General features: G+C 53.2%; 1 protein-coding gene across 4 annotated transcripts; it reads left to right on the top strand.

The window, feature by feature from the left end:
* The first annotated feature begins 6,219 nt into the window (after positions 1-6,219).
* AMER1 (APC membrane recruitment protein 1) lies at positions 6,220-27,682 on the top strand. 4 transcript variants are annotated; one of them, XR_006654763.2, is made up of 3 exons: positions 7,062-7,400; positions 19,368-25,229; positions 27,484-27,682. XR_006654763.2 is itself a non-coding variant. In XM_045191262.3 (2 exons), exon 2 carries the CDS (start codon positions 19,466-19,468, stop codon positions 22,994-22,996), a length of 3,531 nt encoding a protein of 1,176 aa, XP_045047197.2. In that variant the 5' UTR covers positions 6,220-6,536; positions 19,368-19,465; the 3' UTR covers positions 22,997-27,682. The 4 variants fall into 4 exon arrangements, 3 of the variants coding, with proteins under 3 accessions (XP_045047197.2, XP_024411010.2, XP_024411011.2); XM_045191262.3 differs by lacking the exon at positions 7,062-7,400 and adding an exon at positions 6,220-6,536 and having other exon boundaries at positions 19,368-27,682; XM_024555242.3 differs by having other exon boundaries at positions 7,062-7,242; positions 19,368-27,682.
* The last annotated feature ends 233 nt before the right edge of the window (positions 27,683-27,915 follow it).

Raw genomic sequence — 27,915 nt, 5'->3', positions numbered from 1 at the left:
TTACACTCTTAGCAACTTTCAGATATGCAGCACAGTATTAATTACAGTCACCGTGCTGAGAATTACACTCCCCATGACTTATTTATTTTATAAAAGGACGTTTGTAACTTTTGACCCTTTTCACCATTTCACCCACGCCCCTCACCATGCCTCTGGCAACCACCAACCTGTTCTCTGGACCTGCAAGGTCATTTGGTAAAATCTTTGATTCCAAATGTCAGTGAGATTAGACATTATTTGTCTTTCTCTATCTGACTTATTTCACTTAGCACAACGCCCTCAAGGTCCATCCCATCCATGTTGTTGCAAATGGCAAGATTTCATTTTTTATGGTTGAATATACACACAGTATATACAGCACGTTTTCTTTATCCATCCATCCGTAGACGGACACTTACGTTGCTTCCACGTCTTGGTTATTATAACGAATGCTTCACTGAACGTGGGCATGTATGTATCTTTTCGAGTTAGCGTTTTCATTTTCTTCAGGTGAAATACCTGGAAGCGGAATTGCCATATCATATGGCAGTTCTATTTTTAATTTTTTAAGGAATCTCCATACTATTTTCCCTACCGGCCACACCAGTGTACATTCCCACCAGCAGTGAACAGGGTTTCCTTTTCTCCACAGCCTCGCCAGCACGTGTTATTTCTTGTCTTTTTGATAATAGCCAAAATTTTCACAGGTGTGAGGTGATAACTCATTGTGCTTTTGCCTTACATTCCCCTGTTGATGAGCGGCGTTGAGCACCTTTTCGTATACCTGTTGGCCATCTGTGGGTTTCCTTTAAAAAAAAAAAAGTCTATTCAGATCCTCTGCCCATTTTTTTAATCCTCACCCGAGGATATTTATTTATTGGTATATATTATTGAATTGAGAGAGAGAGAGAGGAACATCAACTCTCTGAGAGACAAACTTTGATCGGTTGTCTCCCATACACACTCCAACAGGGGATCGAACCCACAAGCTTTTTAAAAAAGATTTTATTTATTTATTTTTACAGAGGGGAAGGGAGGGAGAAAGACAGAAAGAGAAATATCAATGTGTTGTTGCCTCTCACACGCCCCCGATTGGGGACCTGGCCTGCAACCCAGGCATGTGCCCTGACTGGGAATCAAACCCACAACCCTTTAGTTCGCAGGCCTGCGCTCAATCCAGTGAGCCACAGCATCCAAGGCCAAACCTGCAAGCTTTGCTGCACAGGACAACTCCAAGCAACTCACTGAGCCACCTGGCCAGGGCCTGTGCTCATTTTTTAATCAGATTGGGGTTTTTTTGTCATTGAGTTGCATGAGTTCTTTATATCTTTTGAATGTTAACCCCTTTATCAGATACACGGTTTGCAAATATTTTCTCCCATTTTGTAGGTTGCCTTTTAATTTTTTTGATGGTTTCCTCTGCCACGGTATTATTTATAAATTGGTTATTATAAATAATGCTTCAGTGTGCGCCCAGGCTTTTCAGTCTGGTGTTGTTCCATATGTTTATTTTTGCTTTGGTTGCCTTTGCTTTTGCTATGAAATACATAGGCTAAATCTACATCAAGTCCAGTGTGAAGAAGCTTATTGCCTATGTTTTCTTCTAGCCGTTTTACAGTTTCAGGTATTACATTCGAGGCTTTAATCCACTTTCAGTTCATTTGTGTGTATGTGTGAGCTAGCGGTCCAGTTTCCTTCTTTTGAATGTGGCTGTCCAGTTTTCCCAGCACCATTTATTAAAGAGATTTTCCTTCTCCCATTGTGGATCTTAGCTCCTCAGTCACAAGTGAATAGGCCATATATGCACGGGGTTATTCTGGCAGCATTAATCTAACCACTCTCTTGCAAGCAGAGAGCATTTGACTGTTTATGAATTATCCGTGCATCCGTCGTTTCATTTATTTCTGGAACAACCTTATAAGGTAAATGGAACAGTTTTTGTGCAGATGTGGAAATGAAGGTCCAGAGAAGGAAAGGAATTCATCCAAGATCACACAGTAAGGCGATGGTAGAGGCAGGACTAGAACACACAGGGCTCCTTGTTGCTCAGACCTGGACTCTTCCCAGCATGCCATGTCCTGCCTCATGTATGAGTGGGAGCACTGAGGGACCGGAAGGGGCAAGCCCTGACTTCTTTTCACACACCTGAGCAGTGCGTGCGCAGGGCTGTCCCTCACTGAGAGAGGTGGCATCCCATCAGCTGTTGGAGGCCGTAGCGCTGGCCCTCATGAGAGAGCTGACACTAACGAGTGATGGCAAGTCAGGTAGAGGCGGCAGTCCCAGGCATGGGCTAAAGGGGCTGGGGCAAGTGCAGAGTGAGGGGCAGGGCATGTGAGGTAGCTCTCCTTTTCCCTACCTTCTCTGGTTATTTCCAAGATCTACAGGGACTTTATTGTTTCTCTAGCCGCAGAGAACCCTGTTCTTCCAGCTGCTTGACCAAGACGCAAGGTAAACAACCTTCTGCTTCATCCTGTTACCCTCTGACCTCTGTCCGCCCACAGCCACCGAAGACATTAGCTACCAGACACTGGTCTACTTGCTGGCTCCTACTTTGCCCGTCCCTTCCCACCACAGCCTGCTTCTTCCCAGTAGAAAAGCAGAGGCCCGGCCCCTCCAGTACCTTCACCAGTAGTTCCTTCACCTCCCTCACTCTCACAACAGCATCTACCTTCCATTTGACCCCCTGCCTTGTCCCTGCCTAAAAATGCAGGTCCGCCCCCCTTCCCAGCCAGAACTGCCTACTTTTCCAGAAGTGCCATTCCTAGAACCTTGTAGTTTGACCCTGAAGGATCTTCCATTCTTTCAGTTCACAGGTATTTCTCGAGGCCTGCTCCGTGCCACGCTCTGTGTTTCAGGCACCACGTGATTCTCCGCTTTCTCTCCGTTTGCCCCCCTCCCCATCTTCACTTCCTTCCCTGTTCATTCAGTCACTTCCATCTTTCACCCGGTAACACAGAAACTTTGCACAAAGCTATCATCTTCTACCTAGACCTGGGCTAGTGAACACCATAGAAGAAATCGAAATAACTAATTATCATACAAATCTAAAGAGTTAATGTGCACTGAACATTTACTACGGCATTGTGCTCAGTAATCACCAAGCAGGGGCTAACTCATTTCATGCAATAGCTTTCTTTTACTCTTGCACGCTTTTCAAATGAAGAAAACGGAGGCACAGAGGTTACGTAACTTGCTCAAGGTCACATAGCTAGGAATTAGGATCTCATGTAACTGAATAGGAATGCTGTACATTCCTGGGGGGGCACCCCAGCTAGGCCTTTATCAACTGGCCCATTCTGTGTAGTAACTATTTCAAATCGTGTCCAATATAAGCAAGCTTCCTTGAAACTCCCCCACTACTGCTAGGCCTCTCCTTTGGGGACTTTGCTGTCGACCTCCCAGAGCAGGCAAAGCTCTTCAGATAAAACATCTTTAACTTCCCATAACCACAAACTCGAGTGTACCTATCCACCCTTCCCTCTTGTCTTGGTCCCTCCTCCCAGTCAAGGCTAACTCATCTCTAGGGGCTCTGGATCCTGTCCCCCACACCTATCCAGGGCCTCCCGTACATCGGTTATCTCGCTTCCTGTATCTTCAACATGATTGATTTTTCCCCCTTGGCACATAAACAAGCTCACATCCCTCCATCTTCTAAAAACAAACCCAGCCCTGGCTGGTGTGTCTCAGTGGTTGAGCGCCGGCCTGTGAACCAAAGGGCCGCTACTTTGATTCCCAATCAGGGTGCATGCCTGGGTTGTGGGCAGGGTCCCCAGTAGGGGGTGCACAAGAGTCAACCACACATTGATGTTTCTCTCCCTCTCTTTCTCCCTCCCTTCCCCTCCCTAAAAATAAATAAATAAAATCTTTTAAAAAATAAATAAAAACAAACCCAACCCCAGGGCCAGGGCTGCCTCTTGCTACCATCTCTCTGCAGTCAAACTTCTGGAACAAGGAGGCTCCATATAGTCTCTTTTTCCTCACAGACCATTCTCTTGACCCCCTACTGCTGTCTGATGGACACCCTCAGTCATCCTCCTACTAGCCGTGGCCACATCCCCAGTGACTTCCCAGATCTATATCCAGTGGAAGCTTTTCTAGCTTGTTGGACTTCTGGGTAATATCTTTCACATACACTCTTGGTAAAACCATCTTTCATAAAACCCTGTATCTTCCACGGCTTTTGGGAGGGCCAGCTCCCCTGGCTCTAGTCTCACTTTGTCAATCCCTCACTCTTACACTTTTGTGGGCACCTGGTATCATCACCAACGAATCAATTCTATCTGCCAAATATATCCAGAATTCGACTGCTTATCACCACCTCCACTGCCTCCACTCTGGTCTGTGCTACCATCATCTGTTACCTGGATAACTATGGGAGCTTCCTTCCTGGTCTCACTTCTTCCTCCCTTGCTGCTACAACCCCCTCCAGGGGTGTCCAACCCTCAGCCTGCAGGCCGCATGCGGCCCAGGATGGCTGTGAAGGCAGCCCAGCACAAAATCGTGAATTTACTTAAAACCTTTTTTCTCCTCAGTGTTTGTTAGTGTTTGTGTATTTAATGTGTGGCCCAAGACAACTCTTCTTCTTCCAGTGTGTCTCAGAGATGCTGAAAAGTTGGACACCCCTGCGACATTTCACTAAGAGCATGCCAGTTCTCCGCTCAAAATCCTGCAGTCTAAAGTCTTTAAAATTACTCACAAAGCCACACACCATCTGCCTCCCATGTCCTCTCTGACCTCCCTCTCCTACCACTTTCCCTCACACTCATCCTGCCTGCCCTCCCACATCCCATTGCACGTACACAATCTTCTCCTGAGACTGACAACTATCAGGACCAAGAAGACAGGCACCCAGTTGGGAGACCCCTTTAGTATGTCAAAGACCACTTTCATTTCCCCGAAGCCCTATTGCTTTTGGGCCCAACCCAATGTCCAGTATCTGTTAGTCCCAAAGCTGACTGGTGTGATGAACTATTTGGCAGCCGAGCAAAGAACACAGAGGTCTAGCTCCTGTGAGAAGAGCGTGCAACAGCGCCCCCTCACCTCAGGGTTATTTCAAGCCCACCACTTGACTACTTGCATACCTGCTCTCTTCCTGGCACTGTCCAGCACCCGTGTTTCCCTGGGCTCCAGATTTGGAAACTGTCTTCCCCAAGTTGTAATGTTGGGTCTACTTCAGTGAATCTTGGTTCTGGGGGAAATGTGAATAGGTGGGAAGCAACCAGAGGCACAAGGCAGTGAGGAAGCCTACAAAGGAGTTACTGGAACAAAGACACCTCCAAATCAGGTGCAACAGTTGAGAATCAGGACTTTGGAAAGCAAGAGATCACAGCTCTAGAGAAATAGTATAGCCCAGCCAATCAAATGGGGGAAATTGGGGCTAGGAAGGAGAATGTATTTGCCCAACAAAGTCCTACAGTGAGCCAGCCGGTGGCAGCTCCTTTCTCCCTGCCATTTATGTAGACTTGGGACTAGAATAGGAGGTCTGCCATTCAAATTGCTGATTTTTGTTGGAGATGTATAGAATGTCACAGAAGGTTGTAGAACGTCATGGAATATTATAGGAAGAATTGTGTTGAACTGTCAGAGCTGGAAGAGATCAAGGAGCTTGACCAGTCTTAACCCCTCCTTGTGGAGATGGAGTGATGGACTGGCACAGAGAGGAAAATGGACTGGTCAAGGTCATACTTCAAGACCGCGGCAGAACTGGGGCCAGATCCCAGCCCTAGCAGCCATGTCCGTTCCTGTGCTCCGTCCGAGCAGAGACAGCAGTCTTCCTGCAATCAGTTTAACAGCTGGATCTTTTCAAGGCAGAAAAGACCCAGTACAGCAGCAGAGAATACTCCTCCTGCAACGGAAAAATGGCAAGCATTGTGCTCTAATCTCCCCCGGACCGTTCCCCCTCCCCCCGCACCCCACCGCATCTCCCCTCAATCTTTGCTTTTAGATATTCACAGAGTTTTATGGCCGGGCCTTCTGGATATTCTTGAACTAGTTAGTAGTAGAACTAGATTCTTTGTTGCCTCAGCTCACCTGGCCCTGGCAGCCACGAATGCCACCTAATGCCCTCAGCCTAGAGACCCAAGTTCAGGCTGCCCCTGCCCCCATCCCAGACACTGCAGTTGGCAAGACAGATGCAGCCCGCCCTCAGCCTTGATACCTCCAGTCTGGGCTCAGACAAGATATTTTTTTTCTCAGTATCTACTTTTCACAAAGCCTGGCTCACCATTAAAAGTTTGAGGGTGCCTCTGTCGACTTCCGGAATCCCGTTGAATTCCGTGAAAGTTGGGCAATTTGGGTGTGGGTCAAACTACGGAAAACAGGTCTCTCCAGAGAAGAAAAGTGAAAGCCCTGGACCGGGTGCCCAGGGTTTGGAATTCCACATCTGCCCCTGTGGCTGGCAGGCTGGGTGACCTTGGGGATGCGCCTCCCCTTCTCTAGGCAGCAGCAGACCCTTTGGTAACGGGTGGCAGTTGGCCTAGATGGTCCCTAAAGGCCCTGGTGTGCCCAAGAGACGGACGAAGCTGTGGCGCGAGCGCTACAATTGGCTTTCCTGGCAGGTGAGTCCTACCTCTGAGCTGCCTGCCGGGGGCGCACTGCGGGGCCTTCTCGACGCCTAAGATCGGGCCCGGGGAGGTTCCAAAAGGCTCTGCAGTCACCCCCGCTCCCCAACGACTCCGCCCCGCCTCTCTCCGCCTGTCTGGCGCTTTGGAATAAACTGCCAGGTGGCGGCCGGGGCGCCACAGCACGATTGCATGGTGACCACGGAAATGGGATGAACGCAAAACCGAAACCAGGGCTCCTGTGAGCCCCACTGGGGCGGGACCGGCCCCGCAAGCTTGCGGTGTCCCCATACAGCCGCCCTCCCGGCTCGGGGGCGGGAGTGGGGAGTTCCAGCGAGGGGTTCGGCACCCTCTCCGCCCCCTGCCAACACCACTCTCAGGCTTATTTGCATTTAAAGAGATACACTCAGAGGAAAACAGAGGGCGGTTCGGGCACGCCTTCCCGCCGTGGCGATTGGGCCACACGACTGCCAATCAGGGTGCGGACGCCCCACCCTGTGGTTGTGGAGTTTTGAGGGAGGGTGCGGGGGTATGGGGGAGCTGCCCAGAGCCTGGGGAAGGGGAGCCAGTGCAGGAGGTGACTGGAGCCGTGGCGGCGGCAGAAGCAGCGGTGGCGGTGTTCTCAGCCACGGCAGCCGAGGCTCCAGCCTCGGCCAGAGCGGCGCAGCAGACAATAACCGGGCTGGAAAACGAACCGGGCCGGGTAAGCTTTGGGGGCAGCCTGGAGGCTCCGCCTGCCCGCGGTCCGGTGCAGTCCCGCGTGCTCAGCTCTGGCCGCCTGGAGAGGAGCTCTAGGGCTGGGCCGGTCGGCGTCCAGGCCGCTCTCCGCTCCCCTTTGGAACCTGCTTCGAGGACTGTCCGGTGAGGGCCAGAGCAGAGTCCCCTGGTTACGGGCCACCAAGGCTGGGGGTGGGGGAAGAGGGCGGGCAGGCGGGCGGGCTACCCTGGGCCATGCCTCTGGGCTCTCGGGGAGGCGGGGATGAGGGCCGCACGTGCTGCTGCGCGGTCCCAGGAGGGGAGCCGCCAGCCAGCACCCCCAGCGGTGCATTTGTAGGCCGGGAGCTCTGCAGCTTTGTTGTAGCACATTAACTGGAACAGCTACGTTACGCGGGTATCGCTCACCCAGCAGCCCGGCAGCCGCCCCTCCCCTCCCCTCCTCTGCGCATCTCCTGCCTCTCCCCTCTGCGGACGAAGCCATCGCGGTGGCCTAGGTCCGACGGATTGGGGTATCTAATCTACACTGTTTGCCTCCTCCTGGGGGAAGTACACTTGGGCCTGTAAGCTGCCCACTTCCCTTCCGAACCTCGGCCTTGCGGCCCCAACCAGCCGCGCCCCCTACTCCTGGGCCTCCGGGCTCATCTGCCTCCCGCCCCCGCGGACTGGCAGGGGTGTCTCTCTCGCTGGACCTTGGGTTTACAGCTGCATCTCAAACTAGTCTTTGGGTTATAACTGCAAGGCCGCTTTGTCTCCCCCCTCGCCGCGCCTCCTCTCCCCTCGTAGTGCACTGGCCGCGTCTTTCTCTCCAGCCTCCCGTTTAAAAATAGTGATAAGCACGACGCTGGGAGGGGGTTTCTGTGTCAGAAGCCGAGGGAGCAATTACTGTAGTAGGGAAAGCACCGTCTGAGTGTTGTGAGAGAGCTACAGAAGCAGACAAACCCTCCAAGTTCGCAGTTACTTAAAATACCCAGCCCGCCGGGCCGCTGTCATTGTCTGCTGCAGACATTTCTGACACTGGTGACCGCCCGACTTTGACTGGGCTCCATGGCCGTGAGGGGCTGTGCCCAGCAGGCACGCCACAGACAAGGCGCCTGGTAGGCAGCTGGACTGGCCCCGCACAGTCGGCCTCCTTTTTGGCCAGGCTCTTCTTGGCCTGGTCCTCGAGGTCAAAGCGAGCTTTGTCCCGCACACAAATACCTCCCTCTGCGGCTCTGCCCTCCTGCTCCCTCCGCGTGGGTATGGGCAGGGTGAAGGGCAGTTCGTTGTTGGAATGCTCACCCCACACCTGGGGATTCCAGCAGAGCCCCCTCCCCCAGTGCGGCTCCCCTCATTCGGCCCCGCCCACCGCTCAGTCACTGCACCGCGGTGTGCCTCTGGCAATGGACTCTAGGCCTTTCTGAGGATCAGGACAGAGGGAGCAACCCAGGAGCTTGGCAGGCCCTTCATGGACCTTTGACCGACCTCTGAAGGTGGAGAACCATTTGAGAGGAGACAGTGAGACCCAGTAAATCCCTCACTTAGGAGGAAGGCTAGCTGGGGACTTTTGTGACACCAGCAAGTACTGCAGATCACAAACTACACTCACCTCCTCACACCTTGACCAGGGCCAGCGCAACCCCCCTAACTTGGCAGCTGGGCATCTCCAGCCCAGGGCTGGACCAGCCCTCTGCCCTGCCTCAAACCAACAGCCACCTAACATACCCACCCTATGTAACTCCCCTCCCCACACCCAAACCCACTCGCCCTCCACGTCCAGGTTCTCTTTCCTCTCTGGCCGCTGCTCTGGGCCCTTCTCAGTGCCTTTCCTGCCTGTCTCTTGCAACCCCTGATGACCTCTTCTTTCTCAGAACTTTTCCAAGCTGCCCGAGTGTCCCTTGGGTATTTGGGGGCTTATAATAGGAGGCCAACTGTACTTTAAGTTTCCCTGCCACATTGTCTCCCTGATATCAGGGATGTCTGAGTTCTCCCAGAGCCCCTCAGCAGGGTAAACAAACCCGGAACTCAGGCCCAACCCCCTCAAAGCTTAGCAATGCATAGCAGTTAAGGAATGCTGCAGAAGGGCTGGCTTTCTTTGTAGAGCTTTCAAGAAGACCTTTACCTCTCCGACTTGCACTTGTCCAGATCCATGCAAAAGTGATTAGAGAAATGATACTCAATGCCCCGGTATTTATGGACAGTGCCTAATTAGGATGGAGGGAGGGGGTTGGGTTGAAACTAGAAGAAAAAAAAAAATCAATCACGATGTCTCCCTTTAACAGCAAGCTCAGTACCTGAACTGCCCAGACCCCAGAATACACATACCTTTGGTTGCTGATTTGTGAGCCTACAGGCACACCAGAGAGATGGAAGATTTCTCTATGCTGGGGGCTCATCCTGGGAAGCTTTCAGAAAGTAGAGGGGTTTGGTAGGCAAAGGGTAATGGTAGAAGCAAAATTAGGAATGGGAGGGGGTGGCAGGCAGGCTGGCTGAGTGAGGTGAGTGAGTATTTTCTGGTTGAGATTGTGTGGCTCTGAGGTGGTGGGTGCCCAGCGGAGGGGGTTCCCGAATGCCAGGCTGTGGAATGGGGAAAAGATCATAGGGAAGGGGCCATCGAAGAATGGGAACGAGGAGGTTTTGATTTGTGTGCATGCATGTGCGAAAATACACAAGAACTTGGAGTTTTAGCAGGGGTTTTAGAGTGGGGTCTTAGGAGAGGGTTAGAAGCACGCCATAAATCTGGCAGGTAAGAGGCCACCTTTGGACCTGGAAGTAGAACTGCGGTGTAGGCTATCTCTAGAGGGAAGCTGTACCTCCCTTCTGCCTTGTTGGGGTTGAGGAGGGGGAGGGGGAAGGAGAGAGTGTGGAGCCTATATACCCACAGCTAGCTGCCCCCCAGGCCTCTGCTGATCCCCTTCCTCTCAGCTGCACAGACCTGCAGGGAGCGCCAGTTTGGACTTCTGTGCTTAGATATGGGAACCCTGGAAAGCAACAGGGACTTGCTTAAGGTTGCACAGCACTGAGGAATAGGGGGACAGGCTGCAGCCTCCTGTGCAGTGGCTCTTTCCACTGTATCCCACTGGGTCCAATGGCCTTCATTCGACATGCGTCTCATTAACCAACCCTGCATCTCACCTCACCCATTCCTCAAGAGTGAAGGGGTGCTGGGTGAGCTTGGGGGCCCCCCATCCGGGAGCCCTTCCTCCCCTAACGTGACTCTTGTGCTGCTTGATCTTGGTCCGCAGCCTGCCAGGGCCTGAAAGTTTCAGAAGGAAGGGAGGTAGTTGGAAGATGCTGGTAGTCCGGTGATTGTCTCCTAGCATAGTGGAGCTGTAAAAAATTCCTCAAGAACTATTACATTCACACTCTTGGAAAGTGTGGGGGTGGGTGTGGACAGGAACACAGCTCTGCTCTGCTCATCCAGCGGAATGAGAGGAATAAGCAGCAAGCCTGGCAGGTCACTGGCTTGCTTACAAAACCAAAGAGGAAGAAGGGGCCTCCAACCCCCTCACTTGCAGACAGGCTCCTCGAGGCTAGAAGAGGGCGTTCCCAGCATTATTCCATAAACTCCCCTGCTTCGAATCCTATCCATGTAGATAAAAGACGTGATAAAGGTAAAGCTCTCAAAGGTGGCATTTCATAGCCTTCCTGTATCACTGCACCCACATCGCTGCCAGGAAGTTCTTTCTCAGAGCTAATGTGAGTCTCTCATGCTGTATTTAAACTGTGTATGTGTATGTGTTGGGGGTGGAGTTGAGAGCCGCTGGCCACCATTGCTCTTCTCCTTAACAACCCATTGGAGATTCCATGGGTGTTAAACCACCTCTCCAACCTCCAACTTCTGTCCTCTGAATTAAATAATCGCAGAGCCTTTCCTCTCCTGCCCTCAGTCTTATTTTGCAAACCCGTGTGTGTGTAAGTGTATCCCTGGCAAGGCAGGGAGGGAAACCGGAACCACTGCAGAGGTGCAGGTGCCAGCTGAACGAGGGGGCACCACTCCCCGAACCTCCCGTCTGGGGTTAGGAGACAACACGGACAATGGAGAAAATGGCTCAAGGCATCTTGGGAGAGTTAGAGGCAGACGTGCTGGTGCTGTGGGGGTCTTTGCGACCTTTTGATTTGCATTTCTTGTTGTGGAGTCTCCATTGCTTTCATCGCCTGCAGGATTTTTCCCCCCTGCTTGCCTTCCAAGCAAAAACTCACCCCCCTTCTCCAGCTAGCTCCTCGGGCTGCAGCTTTTCCTGGGGAAAGAGGGCTGCAGTAGGCCTGTTGTGGTACCACCCCTCCTCTCTGGTCAAAGCGAAGATACTAATGGGCTACGCCTAGGGCATTTTCAAAGAGTAGAATGTTGGGCAGAGTCGAGGGGTGCAGGTGTGAGGAGTGAGGCTGGGCCGCAGGGCATCTCGGTCCTGCAGTGGTGGACTGGGCTCAACGAGGCAGGGATCCAGGCCTCCCAGAGAAGCCTAGCACCCCCCAAATCACATGCCCCCACCATGCCTCATGACTCAGCAGGCACCAGAAATGTGGGCACAGGACTACCCTTCCCACAGCTTCTCACTAAACTTGCCACAAGCGGGCCCCCTGATACAATCTCTCATTTGTAGATGGGGAAACTGAGGCCCAGAACAAAGAAGGGATTTGCCCAATTTACACAAAAGCACAAAGTTCCTGGCCCCCAGTTCAAGGCTTCTTCCTCTAAGCCTGTTTCCTTAGCTGGCCCCTCCCATACGTTGTGATTTGTATATGGGAGCCGATACATAAGAAAGTCAGGGGTCTGCGTTGTTCACTTGGCAGAGTTTTCCCTCTGGAGGCTTCCCTCAGCTGCCCTCTTGTTCTTCCTCTGAGCTGGGGTGGGCTCTGGGGGGGGCGACGCCTGTCTCCTGGCTGCGATCTCACCCTTGCTGTGTTAGGACCGACAGACAGAGCGGAAGCCTTACTATGCAGGCATGGCATCCATCTCAGATACATTCCTCTCTAAGGAGGCTCAGGAGCCTGAGAGGGGAGTGGCAAGTAAGTGGCCCTAAGAGTCCCTGTTGTTCCAGGCCAGCTGGGCCGGGAACCTCAGCAGCCTGAGGAGAAGGCTGGGGCACCCAGAACATTCCCCAGGAAAGCCCATTTCTTGGGAGCGGTGGCGTGTGGATGACCACATTTTCGCAGACTGGAGAAGCCCCTGTGTATTGGGGGCCAGGGCTAAGGAGGAGGGAGGAGTGAGGCTAGGAATCCTGGAGCGCAACCTGTAGGGAGAGCCAGTGCTGAAGGTCAGACAAAGGGGAGTGGCCCGGATCCTATAGGCAACGTGGAATAAGTCGGTAAGCAGAAGAGCGGTGTGCTGAAATCAGGGTTGTGAGAAAACCTGGCAAGGATATGCAGGATGGTTGAGATGGAAGGAGATGGGTAGGGGGGTAGGATGTCAGCTTTGCAGCATGGTGAAGGGGGACCAGAGGGAGTTCACCTAAGAGGTTTGTGTCATCTTTAGAGGACACGGGGTAGCAGCTGAGGAGCTGGGGTGGAGAAGTGGCTGCCAGAGGCCCCATCACAAGGGTCCTTTCCTGAAAATCTGCTTTGTACCCAGTCAGCAAGGTGCCCTTTACATTTTTTTAAAGATTTTTTAAAATTTGTATTTATTTATTTTTAGAGAGAAGGGAAGGGAGGGAGAAAGAGAGAGAGAGAAGTATCAGTGTGTGGTTGCTTCTCACATGGCCCGCACTGGGGACCTGGCCCACAACCCAGGCATGTGCCCTGACTGGGAATTGAACCGGAGACCCTTTGGTTCACAGCCCATGCTCTAGAGAGAGGGGAAGGGAGGGGGAAAGAGAGGAAGAGAAACATCAATGTGTGGTTGCTTCTTGAGCATCCCCTACTGGGGACCTGGCCCACAACCCAGGCATGTGCCCCGGTGCCTTGACTGGGAATCAAACCTGCAACCCTTTGGTTCGCAGCCCACGCTCAGTCCACTGAGCCACACCAGCCAGGGCACTTTTCACATTTATCGTCTACAATCCTTACCGCAATCCTACATGGCAGGTACCATTTTCTTCATTTTACAGAGAAGGCATTTGAGTGTCAGAGAGGTTAGGCCACCTTGTGAAACCCCACAGCCTCTGAGGGGTAAAGCTGGCATTTTAGTTCTGGGCTGGCGAGCGTCAGCTGAATTGGAATTCAGTTGAAGCAACGTCGTTTGAGCTCCTGTTCTGCGCTAGGTGTGGTGAGTATAAGATAAAGGAGGGTCCATCCCAATAAGATGAATGGTTAGACTGAGGCTTGTCCGAATGAATTACCCAAGGCTGAGTATGTCATCAACTCAGTTGACAGGCATCTGGTGGGGCAGTGGGAGCAGGGCACAGAGGGCCTGGTGGGGGTCTCTGCCGCCTCTAGAGTTGGTGGGATGCCCTCTTGGGAGGAGGTGCCCCTCAACAGAAAGGATGACAATTAGTGAGGGGAAGCTTGCGTGGGGCTCTGCCTGCAGCCTCTATGGCACCACCAAAAGGTACCAAGCTGGGCAGCCCCTCCTTTAGGCCTTGAACAAATGATTTTGAGACTGGACCTTGCTGTGGGCTTCAGAAATGGTTGATTAAGTTTCTGGTCTTGTCATGGGTCATTTTCTTGAAACAATAGCTCCAATTTTGCATCTTTGTCCCAGTTGGCAGGTTTCCGTTTGAACCTTTTCTTTTCTTTCCCACCCCCCTCCAACTTACCTCCCAAGGGAAATGAAAGGAGAGCAACATGTTCCATGCCTTGGGAATGGGGGTGGGTGTTGCTGATGAGGACAGCAGCCACAACCTAGGTTGGCAGCCCTTGGATTCTGGTCAGCAGGCTTTTTGGAATGTGCTAGACGGGGCCAAAACAGTGGCAGCCAGTGACGTCTGGAAATACTTCAGAGAAGATTCAGCCGGGCTAGGGCAGGGGTGAGATGGGAGGGGAGATGAAGGCCCACGTGTGCCGGGCACCCGCGCCATCCTTCCTCTCAGTGTTCCTTGCGTGACTAGGGGCTGGCGCAATGCAACAGAGTGTCATGGACTTGGGGTTCTGGAGGCCTGGGGACTGCTGTGGCTCTGTCACTATCCCACTGTGTGACCTCAGGCAGATCTTTTCTCAAGCCTTGGCAGTTTCCTTCTCTGACCGGGAGTGACCATCCCCCACCAGGGCAATTTCTGAGAAGGGCAAATGGTGCGTGAGAGAGTGGGGAGCGCTTTATAAACTGGTAAGTATCCTGAGTTGGGTGAAGGATGTGTGTTAATTTTCATTTTCTTGGATATTAGTACTTTTCGCTGAGGTTGAATTGTTGAATTGCTAGAGAATCTGGCTGGTTGAAATTCCCAGATAATCCAGAGCTATTTTTCAAAGCAATTTTTTGGTCCCTGAATATCAAAGTTCAGCTAAAACAGAAACTAAGGCCTCCTGTGAGGTAACTACACAGCTCCCCTCCTTTACCATTTGGGGAAACTGAGGTCCAAAGTGGTTTGATAACTTATCCAACAGAGCCCCGGAAAGCACCCTACTGAACCGTGACTGAGGTAGTTTCGCTGCTAGAAATTGTTCAGCTATAGTTTGAATGAAATATTTTTAAAATTACTGGCTGTGTTTTTGAGCCTCTGCTATCTAATGCATTGTATTTGGTACTTCATGTGCATTGGTTTTGTTCTTCACAATAGATTTAAGAAGTAGGCATCTCAATAGCCTCATTTTTCAGTTGAACAAACTGAAAGAACTTGCTGATTTCCCTCAGGTGGGCAGAGCTGTTTGCAGTGCAGAACTGGCGGGCTCTCAGGGGTGGGGGGCGGTGAGGGGGCTCCCTATCCTCACCATTCCTTCCTCAGCCTACTCCATATACAACGGCAGGATGGACCCAGAGTGGGCTTGCCCCCAGGAAAACTGCTTGGAGGCGTTCTGAGGAGCTGTGGTTGACTGAGGCCACGCCTCTGGAGCTACCACATAAATTCACACACTCCTTCCCTCCACTCGGCCTTCTCTACGTTGGCTGAGCTGGCCCCAGGAAGTTGGGCCATGCAAGGCTCAGGCTGTAGCTGTTTCGTGGTCTCCAAGAAGGGTCCCTGGGGCAGGTTTGTGGCTGGGCTCCTGCCTGTGTTTTGAGAGCAGGGGGAAGGAACAAACTGTTCCAGTAGCCAGCGTTCCACAGGTCCCAGAATGTATTTAAGCTGGCCCTGGAGGCAGGGATGGTCACGGGCCACACCCTGCCACCACTGGCTGCAGCAAGCCACCCTTGCCTGGGGCCACAAACTAGCTTTAGAACACTGGTGGAGAACCCAAGGCCCGCAGGCCGAATCCGGCCCTCCACCTTGTTTTATCAGGCCTGGCACCTTGTTTCTGCCCGGCAGCAGCAGCAGCGCTGAGCTCCGTGCCCCTAGTTAAGGAGTAGTTACATTTATACAGTCCTAAAGTTACATTCTGCCCTTTGAAGGCAACCGCAAGGCTGATGTGGCCCCCGATGACAATGAGTTTGACACCCCTGCTTAAAGCATCAGGTTCACCTGACGCTTGGACAGCACCCAGGTTGAGAATCGAAGGGCTGCAGGGCGCTGCGTTTGGCAGGACCGCTTTCTTGGCAGGAACGGAATGGGAGGCAGTCTTCAACCTGGGGGAGCTACAAAGTCTCCCCCTTCTTGTCCCTTTTGCCTTCTGCCACACTTGGCTCTCCTGGCCAGTGAACTCTGTGGCCTCAAGTAAAGGCAGCATAGCCCATTGGGGAAGGACAGAGCTGGTACCTGGAGGGGTAGCGAGGGAAGTAGACAAGGAGCCTGGGCCCACAGTGGCTCGGTGGGGCTGGCTGGGTTAGGGGCTACCAGGTTCGTGTCATCACTACCCCCTGCTATGCTATTATCTTGGGGGAAAGCCCACGGAGATGCTATGAGGTGCTCTGGGGCATATATGGTCCTGGGCGGGGATAGGCAGGGAGGTGGGACGCGGCACCCATTTCCAGGGTGGTTCTGACCGGCAAAGATGATCTAGGACGTCGTTAGGAAGAAATCCTGAAGCTAGAGGGAGAGAATCACAGTCCCAGGACACAACCGTGCCTCGTTCTCCCACTGCCCCCACACAGTCGGAGGCCAATCTAAACTACCCTCAGGAGAGGACTTTGTATCAATGCACACACGTGTCTTTAAAATCCCCTCGCACCTGGCTCCTCCTCAGTGTGGACCAAGACAGCTGGTCCCTCAGGCTCTCCACAGGAAGTGGCTCTTCCAAACGAGCGGCCTTGTACACACGGTCTGCTACTTCCCAAGTAACTGGGACCTGCCCAGGAAGGTGGTAATAACAACAGTAAGGCCAATCTTTCTCATTTGCACTGTGCTCTGCAGTTTACAAAGTGCTTCGGTGTCCATTATCCCATCTAAACCCCGCACTGCTGCAGTGGACTGGGTAGACGGGGATAGATAAAAGAGCTGTTTTGATCTCTGCAGAGGGGTGCCTTGCCAGTTCTGGGTCCCCTGCCATGGCCTGGACCCCACAACAGACTGCAGATGCCCGTGGCTCCTTCCACAACAGACTGCAGATGCCTGTGGCAGGGAAGGGGACAATAGAGAGAGCAGTGGACAGTCTTCCGCCCCAGGGGAGCACAGGAGTAAGGGCAACAGAAGGCCCAAAGGGACCGCCCCATAGCCCTAAGCCCAGCAGGACAGTTCAGCCTTCAATTCATGAGGAAATCTAGGCCCGTATGAGTTTTCACTGGGCCAATTCGTAGCTACTAGTGTCACCCATCCCTGTCCCTAAATCAGTGCCATTGCTACTCACTCCTGTCTGACAAGAGTCAGATTGAATGCTTCCTCCTCAAGGTGGCTTTTCTGAGCCCGAGGAGATGTCTTTTGCCTTTCAGATTTTTCCTGGGATAGGATAACAAGGTATAAAGAATGACGACCTTCCACCAAAGCTGAAGCAGTAATGGGGGGAGGGGCTTCTTTGAGGCCTGCATCACGTGCTTTCCGATTGTTACATATCTCTCCCACTCAGCCTAGGAACTTCCCAAAAGCAAGGGCTGTAGGGGTTCTCCCTTCTTGTCCCGCTTCGAGTCACTGTGCTCAGCGTCTGTCACTTAGCAAACGTTAGGAGAGATTTGTCTCATGAATTCCACAGAGGGGAATGCAGTTTCACAAACAACGGCACCGCTGCCACCCCATCTCGGTCATGCCCACACCGCGATGACAATACTATCTGTCAGTAATTTCAGGGCTGAGGCAGAGACATCTGTGCCTTGGGAAGTAGGGTGGGGGGATGTTCAAATACGTGATAGGGCCTCTATTCCCATCAGACCACCAGGGTCAGGACTCGGAGTGGTGTGTATGTGTGTGCGTACGATTGTGTATTTGGGGGGTGGGGGAAGCACGGTCTAATGGGGCTATCATTTGCAGGGCTAAGCTGGAACAATGTCACGTAAAAACATGTCACACGGGGAAGATACCCTAACCTGAGCAGATGGCAATATAAATCTCTGCAGAGAAGGGATCGGATGAGGTTTTTTCCCCCTTTTATTTTCTGGATAACCAGCCATTATTTTCCTCCAAGTTGAATACTCAGTTCCGCAGAGTGCTCCTGATGGAAGCCTGCACCACGCTGATGCTTCAAATATCAAGCCAAGCAAGGCTCAATGCACAAAATTAATGTTTGCCAAACAGGACCAGGGCTCCAGGAGGGTTCCTCTAATAAGGTCAGAGGCCAGAGTGTCGCTGACAGCCTCTCCCCCCCCCCCCCCCCCCCGTGCTGCTCCATTGTCTGTCACTGGAGGTGAATGCATGACTTTTATTGTGGCGGGAAGCAATCCCAGGCCTGATGTGCTGGCCAGCTGCTGGCGGGATGACAGCGATCCTACCTCTTTCTCTCTGGCCCCCAGCAGCTGCTCTGCCTCCCTTCCCTTATCCTAGCTCCCTGCCTGCTAGTGGCTACTCTACAGGGAAAGAACACAGAGGTGAGGGACTTTCCAGGGACAGGTCCCTAGGTTTTAGCAGGCTGCTCACCTATCCAGCCACTGCCCAGCTGTAGTGACTGGAATAAATGCATCAACCCTGGGAGAGAGGATGCCTGCGTTGTAGCTAGGGGTGAGTGGTAGCTTTTTTTTCCTGCTTCTTTTTATTCTATGTCTGTGGCATTTGGATGTTTGGGGGATTGTGAGCCTGGACCAGAAGGGTGTGCCTCGCACCAGGTTTATTTACTTAAATACATGCTCATAGCTTCACTCCCGGGCCAAGAACATGAATCATGTGGAGATGCGCCTTCGAGGAGTTCCCTTTATAGATGGGGAGCGAGATGGGGGCCAAAATAATGAGGGGAGTGGAGAAGAAACAGTCTGCCTCACAGTTCTGAAGTAGAACTTGGGGGTTCCAGTGGCCAAGGGCCACTTTCAAATCTCTTCCCAGCGGGACACTCGAGAGTCTGACGTAGATGTCCCCCCGCCCCCCCGGCACATAACCGTGGGGGAGGCATTGCTAGGCCTCTTGGACTGACGATACAAAACCCAGAGAGTTCCTTGCTGCAAGGCTGCCAGGCACCCGCAGCAGATCCTGGATTGCAGCTCTGGAATGTGGATCTGAGAGGCTACAACTCTGGGTTTCTGAAGGACCTGGAGCACGGGCCTGCCGGCAGTTTAGGGAGCCTGTGGGAAGGAGGCGAAATTTCGGGTGTCTCTTTCGGGGAAACTCTTTCCTTCCCCAGGCAAAATGTCGGGGAGAGCCTGGGCTGAAGTGAACTAGAGGCCTGAACCCCGCAGAGCTGAGTGAGGACTCCAGGGGCTGTTTTCCTAGATGCTGTTGAAAACTTCTCTGTCGTCAGAGCTGACATCCCTCCTGCCTTTCCTGCCTCTCCCTAACCTCCCCACCCCCCTGGAAACCCCTCCCACAGCCAATAGCACCACCAGGCCTTTCTCACATCTGCAGTTCGCCCTGCCCAGTGCATGGGGGTAGGGGTGACGGCCGCCTGTTGCTCAGTGTAGGGTTTCGCTGTCTTGGGGCCCAGAGGAGGCTGGCCCAGCAAGCCAAGCATATGGACTCCATTAATGTTTTCCCTACATGTTCTCTTTCTCTCTGGTTCCACTGAAGCCTGAAACCACAGACACCTGTGAAAACAAACCCTGCCTGGCTGCTCGCTCACCAGTGCTCTCTCTATGCCTTTCTCTCTCATCTCCTCCAGGCCCACTGTGATGCTTCCTGACTGATGACGTCATAATAGTGTCCAGAAGCCAGAGCGCTGCATTTCCAGCTGAACACACCTGAGTTGTCCCCATCACCATGGAGACCCGAAAAGATGAAGCTGCTCAGGCCAAGGGAGCAGCAGCCTCTGTGGATACCCAGGACCAAGGGGCAGAGAAAGGAGCCCAGAAACAGGCCGCTGAGATGACAGAAGGACCAGCGTCAGAGCAACCCTCGTCTGGCCCAGGTAGGCTGAAGAAAACTGCCATGAAACTCTTTGGTGGCAAGAAGGGCATCTGCACCCTGCCTAGTTTCTTTGGAGGGGGACGGAGCAAAGGTTCTGGGAAAGGCAGCTCCAAGAAGGGTGTTAGCAAGAGTAAGACCCACGATGGCTTGAGTGAAGCAGTCCGTAGCCATGAAGACATTGTCAGCGAAGGACCCGGCCTCTCCTTACCTTTGCCGGAGTCACCCTGCCAGCTTCCCAGTTCCCAGAGCGCCCATGGGGCTTTGGAGACAGGCTCCAAGCACAAGATGTCTGTGGTTGCAGCCGTAGACAAAGCTGGGGCTGAGAAGGTTTCCTCTGTGCCCAAGCCAAAGAAAGGCCTGAAAGGTTTCTTCAGCAGTATTCGCCGTCACCGGAAGAATAAGGTTTCTGGTGCTGAGCAAAGGGAGCCAGGGGCCAAGGGGCCTGAGGAGGCCAGAGCCAGGCCTCGTGAGCACGTGAGCTCAGTCTGCCCATCTCACACTGAGGAAACCCTTCAAGACCCGAGAAAGGAAAATGCCAAACCCCAAGATGTCCCTGGGCCAAACGTTTCTTCAGCCTCAGAGCCTTCTGTAGCAGTTGCTGAGAAGACAGCCTGTAAAGATCCAGAAAAACCCGTGGACAGCTGTGCCTCAGCACTCCTGCAGCCCAATCCTGCCCCCGAAGCCAGTGGCCCAGAAGAGCCCCAGAGCCCAGAAACAGGGGAGAAGGTGGTGGCAGGAGAGGTGAATCCACCCAATGGCCCTGTGGGGGACCAACTGAGCCTCCTGTTTGGAGATGTCACCTCCCTGAAAAGTTTTGACTCACTGACAGGATGTGGTGACATCATAGCAGAGCAGGACATGGACAGTATGACAGACAGCATGGCCTCTGGAGGCCAGAGGGCCAACCGAGATGGGACCAAGCGAAGTTCCTGCCTGGTCACCTACCAAGGAGGTGGGGAGGAGATGGCCTTGCCAGACGATGATGATGAAGAGGAAGAAGAAGAAGAGGATGAGGAGGTGGAATTAGAGGAGGAAGAAGAGGAGATCAAGGCAGAAGAAGATGATGACTTAGAATATCTGTGGGCAAGTGGTCAGATGTACCCAAGACCCAATCTGAATGTGGGCTACCAGCCCACCACTTCACCAGGCCACCAGGGCTACGTGCTCTTTGACCCAGTTCGGGCTTACCCTGGCCTGGCTCCTGGAGACCTTTTGACTCCTCAGAGTGACCAGCAAGAGTCTGCCCCCAACAGTGATGAGGGCTATTATGACTCAACCACACCCGGATTTGAGGATGATTCCGGGGAGGCCCTGGGGCTTGTCCGCAGGGATTGCCTGCCCCGAGACAGCTACAGTGGAGATGCCCTCTACGAATTCTATGAGCCAGATGACAGTCTTGAGGAGTCCCCACCGGGGGATGACTGCCTTTATGACCTCCACGGTCGCAGCTCTGAGATATTTGACCCTTTCTTGAACCTTCAGCCCTTTTCTTCCTCTCGGCCACCTGGGGCCATGGAGACGGAAGAAGAACGGTTGGTGACCATCCAGAAGCAGTTGTTGTATTGGGAACTTCGGCGGGAGCAGCTGGAGGCCCGAGAGGCCCGGGAGGCACGTGCCCGAGAGGCTCACACCAGGGAGGCCTATACACAAGAAGTTCATGCCAGGGACGCTCACGCCCGAGAAGCCCGCTCCCAGGAAGCTCATGCCAGAGAGGCCCGAGGCCGAGAGGCCTATGCCAGGGAGGCTTGTGCCCGAGAGGCCTGTGCCAGGGAGGCTTGTGCCCGAGAGGCCTGTTCCAGGGAGGCTTGTGTCCGAGAGGTCTGTGCCAGGGAGGCTTGTGTCCGAGAGGCCTGTGCCAGGGAGGCCCAGGCCAGAGAGGCTCGTGCTCGAGAGGCTCAAATCCGAGAGGTCCAGGCGTGGCCAGAGAAGCCTATCATAGAGTATCAGAGGAGACCCTTAGGCCCATCGGTGATGGGCCTGGTGACAGGGAAATCAGGGACCTCTCAGACTTCACACCGAGGAACCACATCGGCTTTCCCTGCCACAGCGGGCAGCGAGCCAGACTGGAGGGACTTCCGTCCTCTGGAGAAGCGTTTTGAGGGCACCTGCTCCAAGAAGGATCAAAGTACCTGCCTGATGCAGCTCTTCCAGAGCGATGCTATGTTTGAGCCAGACATGCAAGAAGCAAATTTTGGAGGGTCTCCCAGGAGGGCCTACCCTACTTACTCACCCCCTGAAGAGCCAGAGGAAGAGGAAGTGGAGAAGGAAGGGAATGCCACCGTGAGCTTCTCGCAAGCCCTTGTGGAGTTCACCAGCAATGGCAACCTCTTCTCCAGCATGTCCTGTAGCTCTGACTCCGACTCATCCTTCACTCAAAACCTCCCCGAGCTGCCCCCCATGGTGACCTTCGACATTGCTGATGTGGAACGGGATGGGGAAGGCAAATGTGAAGAGAGCCCAGAATTCCACAATGATGAGGATCTGGCGGCCTCCTTGGAAGCTTTTGAGCTGGGCTACTACCAGAAACACGCCTTGAACAACTACCGCAGCCGATTCTACCAAGGCCTGCCCTGGGGGGTGAGCAGTCTTCCTCGATACTTGGGACTGCCTGGCATGCACCCACGGCCTCCACCTGCCGCCATGGCCCTCAACAGGAGGAGCCGCTCCCTTGACACGGCAGAGACCCTGGACCTGGAGCTGTCCGATTCCCACCTGGCCCCGGGCTACATGGAGTCTGATGAGCTTCAGCCTCAGCAGGAAGATTCGGATGAAGAAGAAGAGGAAGAATGGGGCCGAGATAGTCCTTTGTCCCTCTATACTGAACCTCCAGGAGCCTATGACTGGCCTGCCTGGGGTCCCTGTCCTTTCCCAGTGGGGACGGGCCCTGCCTGGAAAAGTAGCAGTCAGTCGGATGGGCCTTCTAGCCAGTCTCCGTACAGGCAGGCAGCCTGCTGCATACCTCCTGCGGCTATGTCAGTATTGCTGTCAGTACCAGGGCCAGAGCCAAGGGCACCTGGGGAATCCGGGCCTCAACTAGCTCGGCCTTCGCACCTACCCCTTCCCATAGGCCCTTGTTATAACCTCCAGCCACAGGCCTCCCACAGTGTGAGGGCCAGGCCTCGAGATGTGCTGCTGCCTGCCAATGAGCCCAGTTGCTCCTCCAGTTCTGGAGTCTGCAGCCCCGGCCCTCTTCCCCAGGCCAAGCCTGTGGGCATCACCCACGGCATCCCTCAGCTGCCCAGGGTCCGGCCTGAGCTCCCAAAGCCTCAGCCTATTCACTACGGGGCTTCCAGCCTTGACCTGGCAAAGGAGAGGGCTGGGCAAGGTGCCTCTCTCCCCACCAGCTACTCCTCCACTGCCGTGAAAGGGAACCTAGCTGAGTAGTCGTCATCGATGCTGGAGCGGGGGCATGGGGCCTGAGCATGTGAATGGGGATCCAGGGTTGGGCAGAGGGATTGGGAGGGTGGGGGTTGCTGTTTCACTTGAAAATCTTTTGGGCCAAGGAAAGCTCCTCTGAGTTTTCGCCTTTGCTTTCCCACTTCTGTCTTCTGCCCTCTGTGGCCACGTTCAGCTCAAGTGCATCTGCCCCAGGAGGCTGCTGCTGCTGCTGCGCTCCGGTTTTTGCTTTCGGGGTTTCTTCTTGTGACCCATGCAGGGTTCCGGATGCTGTAATTTTGTGCCTATTCCAGTTGCCAAGTTAGTGATTATATAGAGAGCATGCATCCTTGACACAGGCTGAACCCTTTAGTGCTCCCTGCCACCTCTCCACCCAGTAAATGATGAGCCCCCGATGAACAGCCAGGTCTGCACTGCCTCCCCTGTGGGGGCAGGGGGCCTGTTTGCTGTTAGCAATGTGAAATTATGGTACAGATCCTCCCCACCCCTACTCCATTCTGTCTTGGCATAGCTGCCACCATTACATCAGATGACTATAATCTGTTTGTCCCAGCTAGCTGTCCTTAGAGAGGATCAAGTAGCGTGTATCTGACTGCCTACTGCTGTGGACTTTGGCATCATAACCAGAAGGGGGCCTTTTAACCTGGCCCGCCATAGCTTGGGTTGAAGACAAAAATGCTAATCCCCTTAATGGAGTGATCAAATTAATCCAGTTGCAGTTGCAAACAGAAGACAAAATAGGCTTCTCTCACAGACACTGCCGTAAGTCTTGAGCTCTGGAATGATAGGATTTTTGTTTCTCCCTTTTCCTCTCTTAAGCTTGTGACTTCCTGAGTTACAGGTGCTTTTGAATGTCGGTTCTTTTTTTTTTCCTCCAAAGGAAATGGACATAATCTCATCACAAAGAATACATTCTTTTCATTGAGATACAAGAAGAGAAGCAGCCTAAATTAGGCTTGGCTGTAGGGGTTGGGGTTTTTACAGGTGCCCCGGGGGAAGGATGGGAAATGGAGGTCCGTTTGTCTGAGGCAACAGGAGAGAGGATTTCAGATTTTGCAGAGCCCGAGGCACCCCGGCTTCTTAGAAGGGAAAATAGCTCCCCCCCCTTAACAATAATTCCTTATACCTTGTCCACCCCTTCATTTGGATGCTGTCAAGAAGCTCCAGGCCAGCACTGCCAAGGGACAGGATAGCAAAGGCATCCAGGCTGCTGTTCAGGACTAAAGAGCTTTCATTTTGCAATTAGCTGAGCCCTTAGCATCATCAAAAGACCAGGCTTCTTGAGAGGGAAGACTGTGACTTGCCCTCACTCTGCCAAGCTTCAGGATGCCGATTCACATGGCAGTTGTAGCCCTTATGGAATGAATGGCACCCTCCTTTGTCCTGTGTCTGCCCAGTTCTGGCGGTAAACTAGCTTGGAAATACTGGTGGAGAGAAGTTGCTGTCGGGAAGGCATTGCAACAGGCTATTAATCAGCAATACGAGAGGGTTCCTTTTAAATTTCGTGATTGGAAATAGCAAATGGAATATTTTGTACCTGGATGTGTTGACCCAGACAAATGATGACCCTTGCGCGCTGCCCCCACCACGGCCGCTCCTGTCCTTGCCCCGCCCCCAGCCATCTTCTTGCCTGTTAAGAGGTCAACAGGGCTCCTGCCGTTCCTGAGATATGGCAGTTTGGCTTGGGAATGGATGCTTTTGGCCTCCCAAGTCGCGGGGATGACTTTGTGGGCAAAGTGCCCCTTGACTGGGGATATGTTTGTACTGGTGTTTGTCACCCTTTCTCAGATTGGGGTTGGCCAGGACCCTTCCCCCCCAAAATCAGGCTCAGCTGGTAGAAGCTGTAGCCCTGGGAACATCACATAAGTTTGCATGGCATCGACTCAAGGGACCCAGACCAGCGCCCCAGGCTGACATTGTCTGCATCATGAAGAGAGGTGTCAGCCCTGGCGCTGGAGAATGAAATAGCGTGAGGAAGACCCTCCTCACACCAAGCACAGCATTCCAGGAGGGAAGTGCCCAAATGCCAACCTTCTGTCCTCTCACCAAAGTGGCCCCCGGGAGGGTGGGGCTGACCATTGGCTTGGCTGTTTGGCAGGAAGTAAACATTCACCAAATGCCTTTACAACGGGAAAACCCACTACTTGCCTCCTCTGTCTCTGCTTGTCCTTTAGGGCAGCTCAAGCTCCTGTCTGGATGTGGACTGTGGCAGCCACAGCAGGTAATAGAGCCATCACCAGCCTCCAGAGCTCACTGGGCCACCGGCCTATCTGGGAAGAGAAAAAAAGTAGGTGGTCAGCCTTTGGCCAAGGGCTGAGAGCTGCCCTCGGTGACGGGAGGGCAGCAGGAGGCGCTGCCTCTGAAGGGAGAATTCATAGCCCTGACAGAGTTTGGTGGCCTTCGGAAAGGTTGTGCAGCACAGCATAGGGCCTAGGACCGATTCGCAGCCAGCAAGTCCTTTCACTGTCTCTGGCCAGCCCAGGGACAGGATCCTTGCCACCACAAGTGGGGCAGTCAGGGTGCATGGCTGCAGAAGGAGTCTCCTTTAGAGTCTCACCTGGGATCCAAGCAGCTGCTGGCCGAATCCCAGCTGCAGCCTAGAAGAGGAAGAAAGACCTGCCTAGGGACATGTGGTGGTACGGGGTCATGCTGGAACAGCCAACCAAGCTCCAGGCCTCTTCCTAAACATGGGCCAGTGCTTGCATGGCTGACACCAAATATGCCCAGGATAAAGGTGTCGATGTCAAGTCCACACCTCCGAGGCTGTGACCAGGTGAATGCCATGTCTGCATTGCAAGGTCTTAGGATACTGCCTTTGGATGTGACTTCAAGGCAAGATGTGACTTGAGATGAGGTGGCTGCCCTCATCTCTACCCAGCAGGCTTATCTAGTGCCAGACAGCTCTGATTCCGAGAATTCCCAAATGAGACTGGTCCTTGGGGCCTGGGGACTGGATAGAACAGGCCACCTAGAAGGCCTCTCCCAGGGTCACCAGTTTCTCGGTGCTTTGGCGCCTCTGAGGAAGCCCTGCCTTGGGCCCAGATCGGGCCTCCTCTGCCCATTTGGACTCGGCCTGGGCACGAGTTCATGAGCCCCCGGGCCAAAGGCTTCAGTCCACACTAGTCTCCCTCCTCTGTGCTGTACCAAGGAGGGAAGTAGCTTCTCAAACCCAGGGTGCATTTCCCTTATCCTGCTGCCAGTGACTTTCCCACCCTTGCCAGGGCCACCATCCTACCTGCCCTTGGCCCCCCGGGCCCAATTGCTAGAGGGAGGCATGGGGGTTAGCAGGGAGACTTCAAGTTTACCCATGTGTATGTTGCATCCAAGTTGTTTTTTATATATATATATATCAAAAGTCAATTATCTATTTTTGTATTGTTTGCATTTTATATTCATGGAAAACAATGTTTATCGATTGTTCTTTTCTGATATATTTTATTTTTAAGCGGTGCTGTTTACAGTTTTAAACAAAACAAAGATGACGCAAACATTGCTGCTGCTTGTGCAGAGGGCTGGCATCTCAGCTGCCCAGGGCCCTCACTCTTGCCCCTCCCCCCAGCCCTGATGTGTTGCCCTGTCCATCCCCCTCTCCGTGGTAGGGACAGCAGAAGGTGCCCAGGTACTTAGACGAATGCCAGGTGACTCAGGCATGTGGAACCTGGTAGACAGCGTGTTGTGTTATGGCTTATTTTGTTTCTTTTGGACCCTTCCCTGTTTGTAGACCTCTGGAAGTACTCCTCTCTCTCTCTCTCTCTATCTATCTCTCTATCTCTCTCTTTCTTCTTTGTGTTCTGTGCTTTTGTTTTGAAACCAGAGTGCCCATATTGTCCTATTTGTCATGTTGAGTTTCTCCAAAGGAACATTGTGGGGACAGGGACGTTCTCCACCCATTGGGGAGGGCAGAGGGTTTCAACCATGCCCAGTCTCCCCAAGAAGTTGGGGGAGACAGACGGCAGGGATGCTTGAACCATCAGGAATTAGCCATCTTATCAAGGAAACCCTTGCATGGGACTTACCAGAAGCTCAGCTGATTGGGACATTCACCCAGAAGAGACACTGGGGACCTCCTTGCCCCCTCATGCTGCTTTGGGGGAATCTTTCTCCCCTACCACCATTCCTGCTCCCTGGCCCTGCTCCAGCTCACACAGGGATGGTACTTTGGGAACCAGTGACTGTCATGGCGATGGCTTACCAGCCTGATGCCCACATTTTCATCCTGCAGTCACTCCAAAGAAGAAAATCCACATGGCGTGTATATGTATAAGGGTTGGGCTTACTGAGAGGCAGGGCTTTAATTATTATTCCTGTTTACTATTGGTGCTTATTTTCCCTGCTGTATATGGGGGGTCGGGGTGGGAGGGAAGAAACCAGGAATGTATATTTAGGTCCTATTCAATAAAATGGCTGGGGGACAAAGGAAAGATTAGGAACTGCAGTACATCCAACCCCAGGTATAAAGGTTCTTTCTCTCCCAGTACAGAGAGGGGGAACGTGGCCCCTGGATGCACCCTCACTTCCCCTTCTCTGTTCCTGAGACATCACGGAGTCACCCGGATCGTGACCTCTCCAATTCCAATTCTCACTGACATCTGGATATCTTGATACACTTCCTGTTTGTAACAACATATGTTTCTTTTGCTGAATGCTAATAAAACCGGGTTCGAGAGGGACCCCCCAGTCACTAAAGAGCATTCTTGTGGTTTGTTCTACGGCAGCGTGCCTGTGAGCCATAGTTTCTGGGTTTGTCCTTAAAGGAGAATGGAGATGGCAAGGAGGTGGACCTCCTGCTGACGGCTCCATCAAAAGGATGTATGTGTCTGATGGTGGGACTCTCGAGCCAAGCTGCAGGAATGGCATCCTCCCAGGCCTGTGGGCAGAGATGAGAGGCTGTCCAGGCACCTGCCAGC

This window comes from Desmodus rotundus, chromosome X, assembly GCF_022682495.2.
Source record: "Desmodus rotundus isolate HL8 chromosome X, HLdesRot8A.1, whole genome shotgun sequence".
NCBI classification, from domain to species: Eukaryota; Metazoa; Chordata; class Mammalia; order Chiroptera; family Phyllostomidae; genus Desmodus; species Desmodus rotundus.
This window is presented reverse-complemented; position numbering and strand designations above follow the sequence as displayed.

Bases quoted from the DNA above. Each gene is read 5' to 3' on its own strand.
- AMER1 (XM_045191262.3), top strand. From the start codon at position 19,466: ATGGAGACCCGAAAAGATGAAGCTGCTCAGGCCAAGGGAGCAGCAGCC.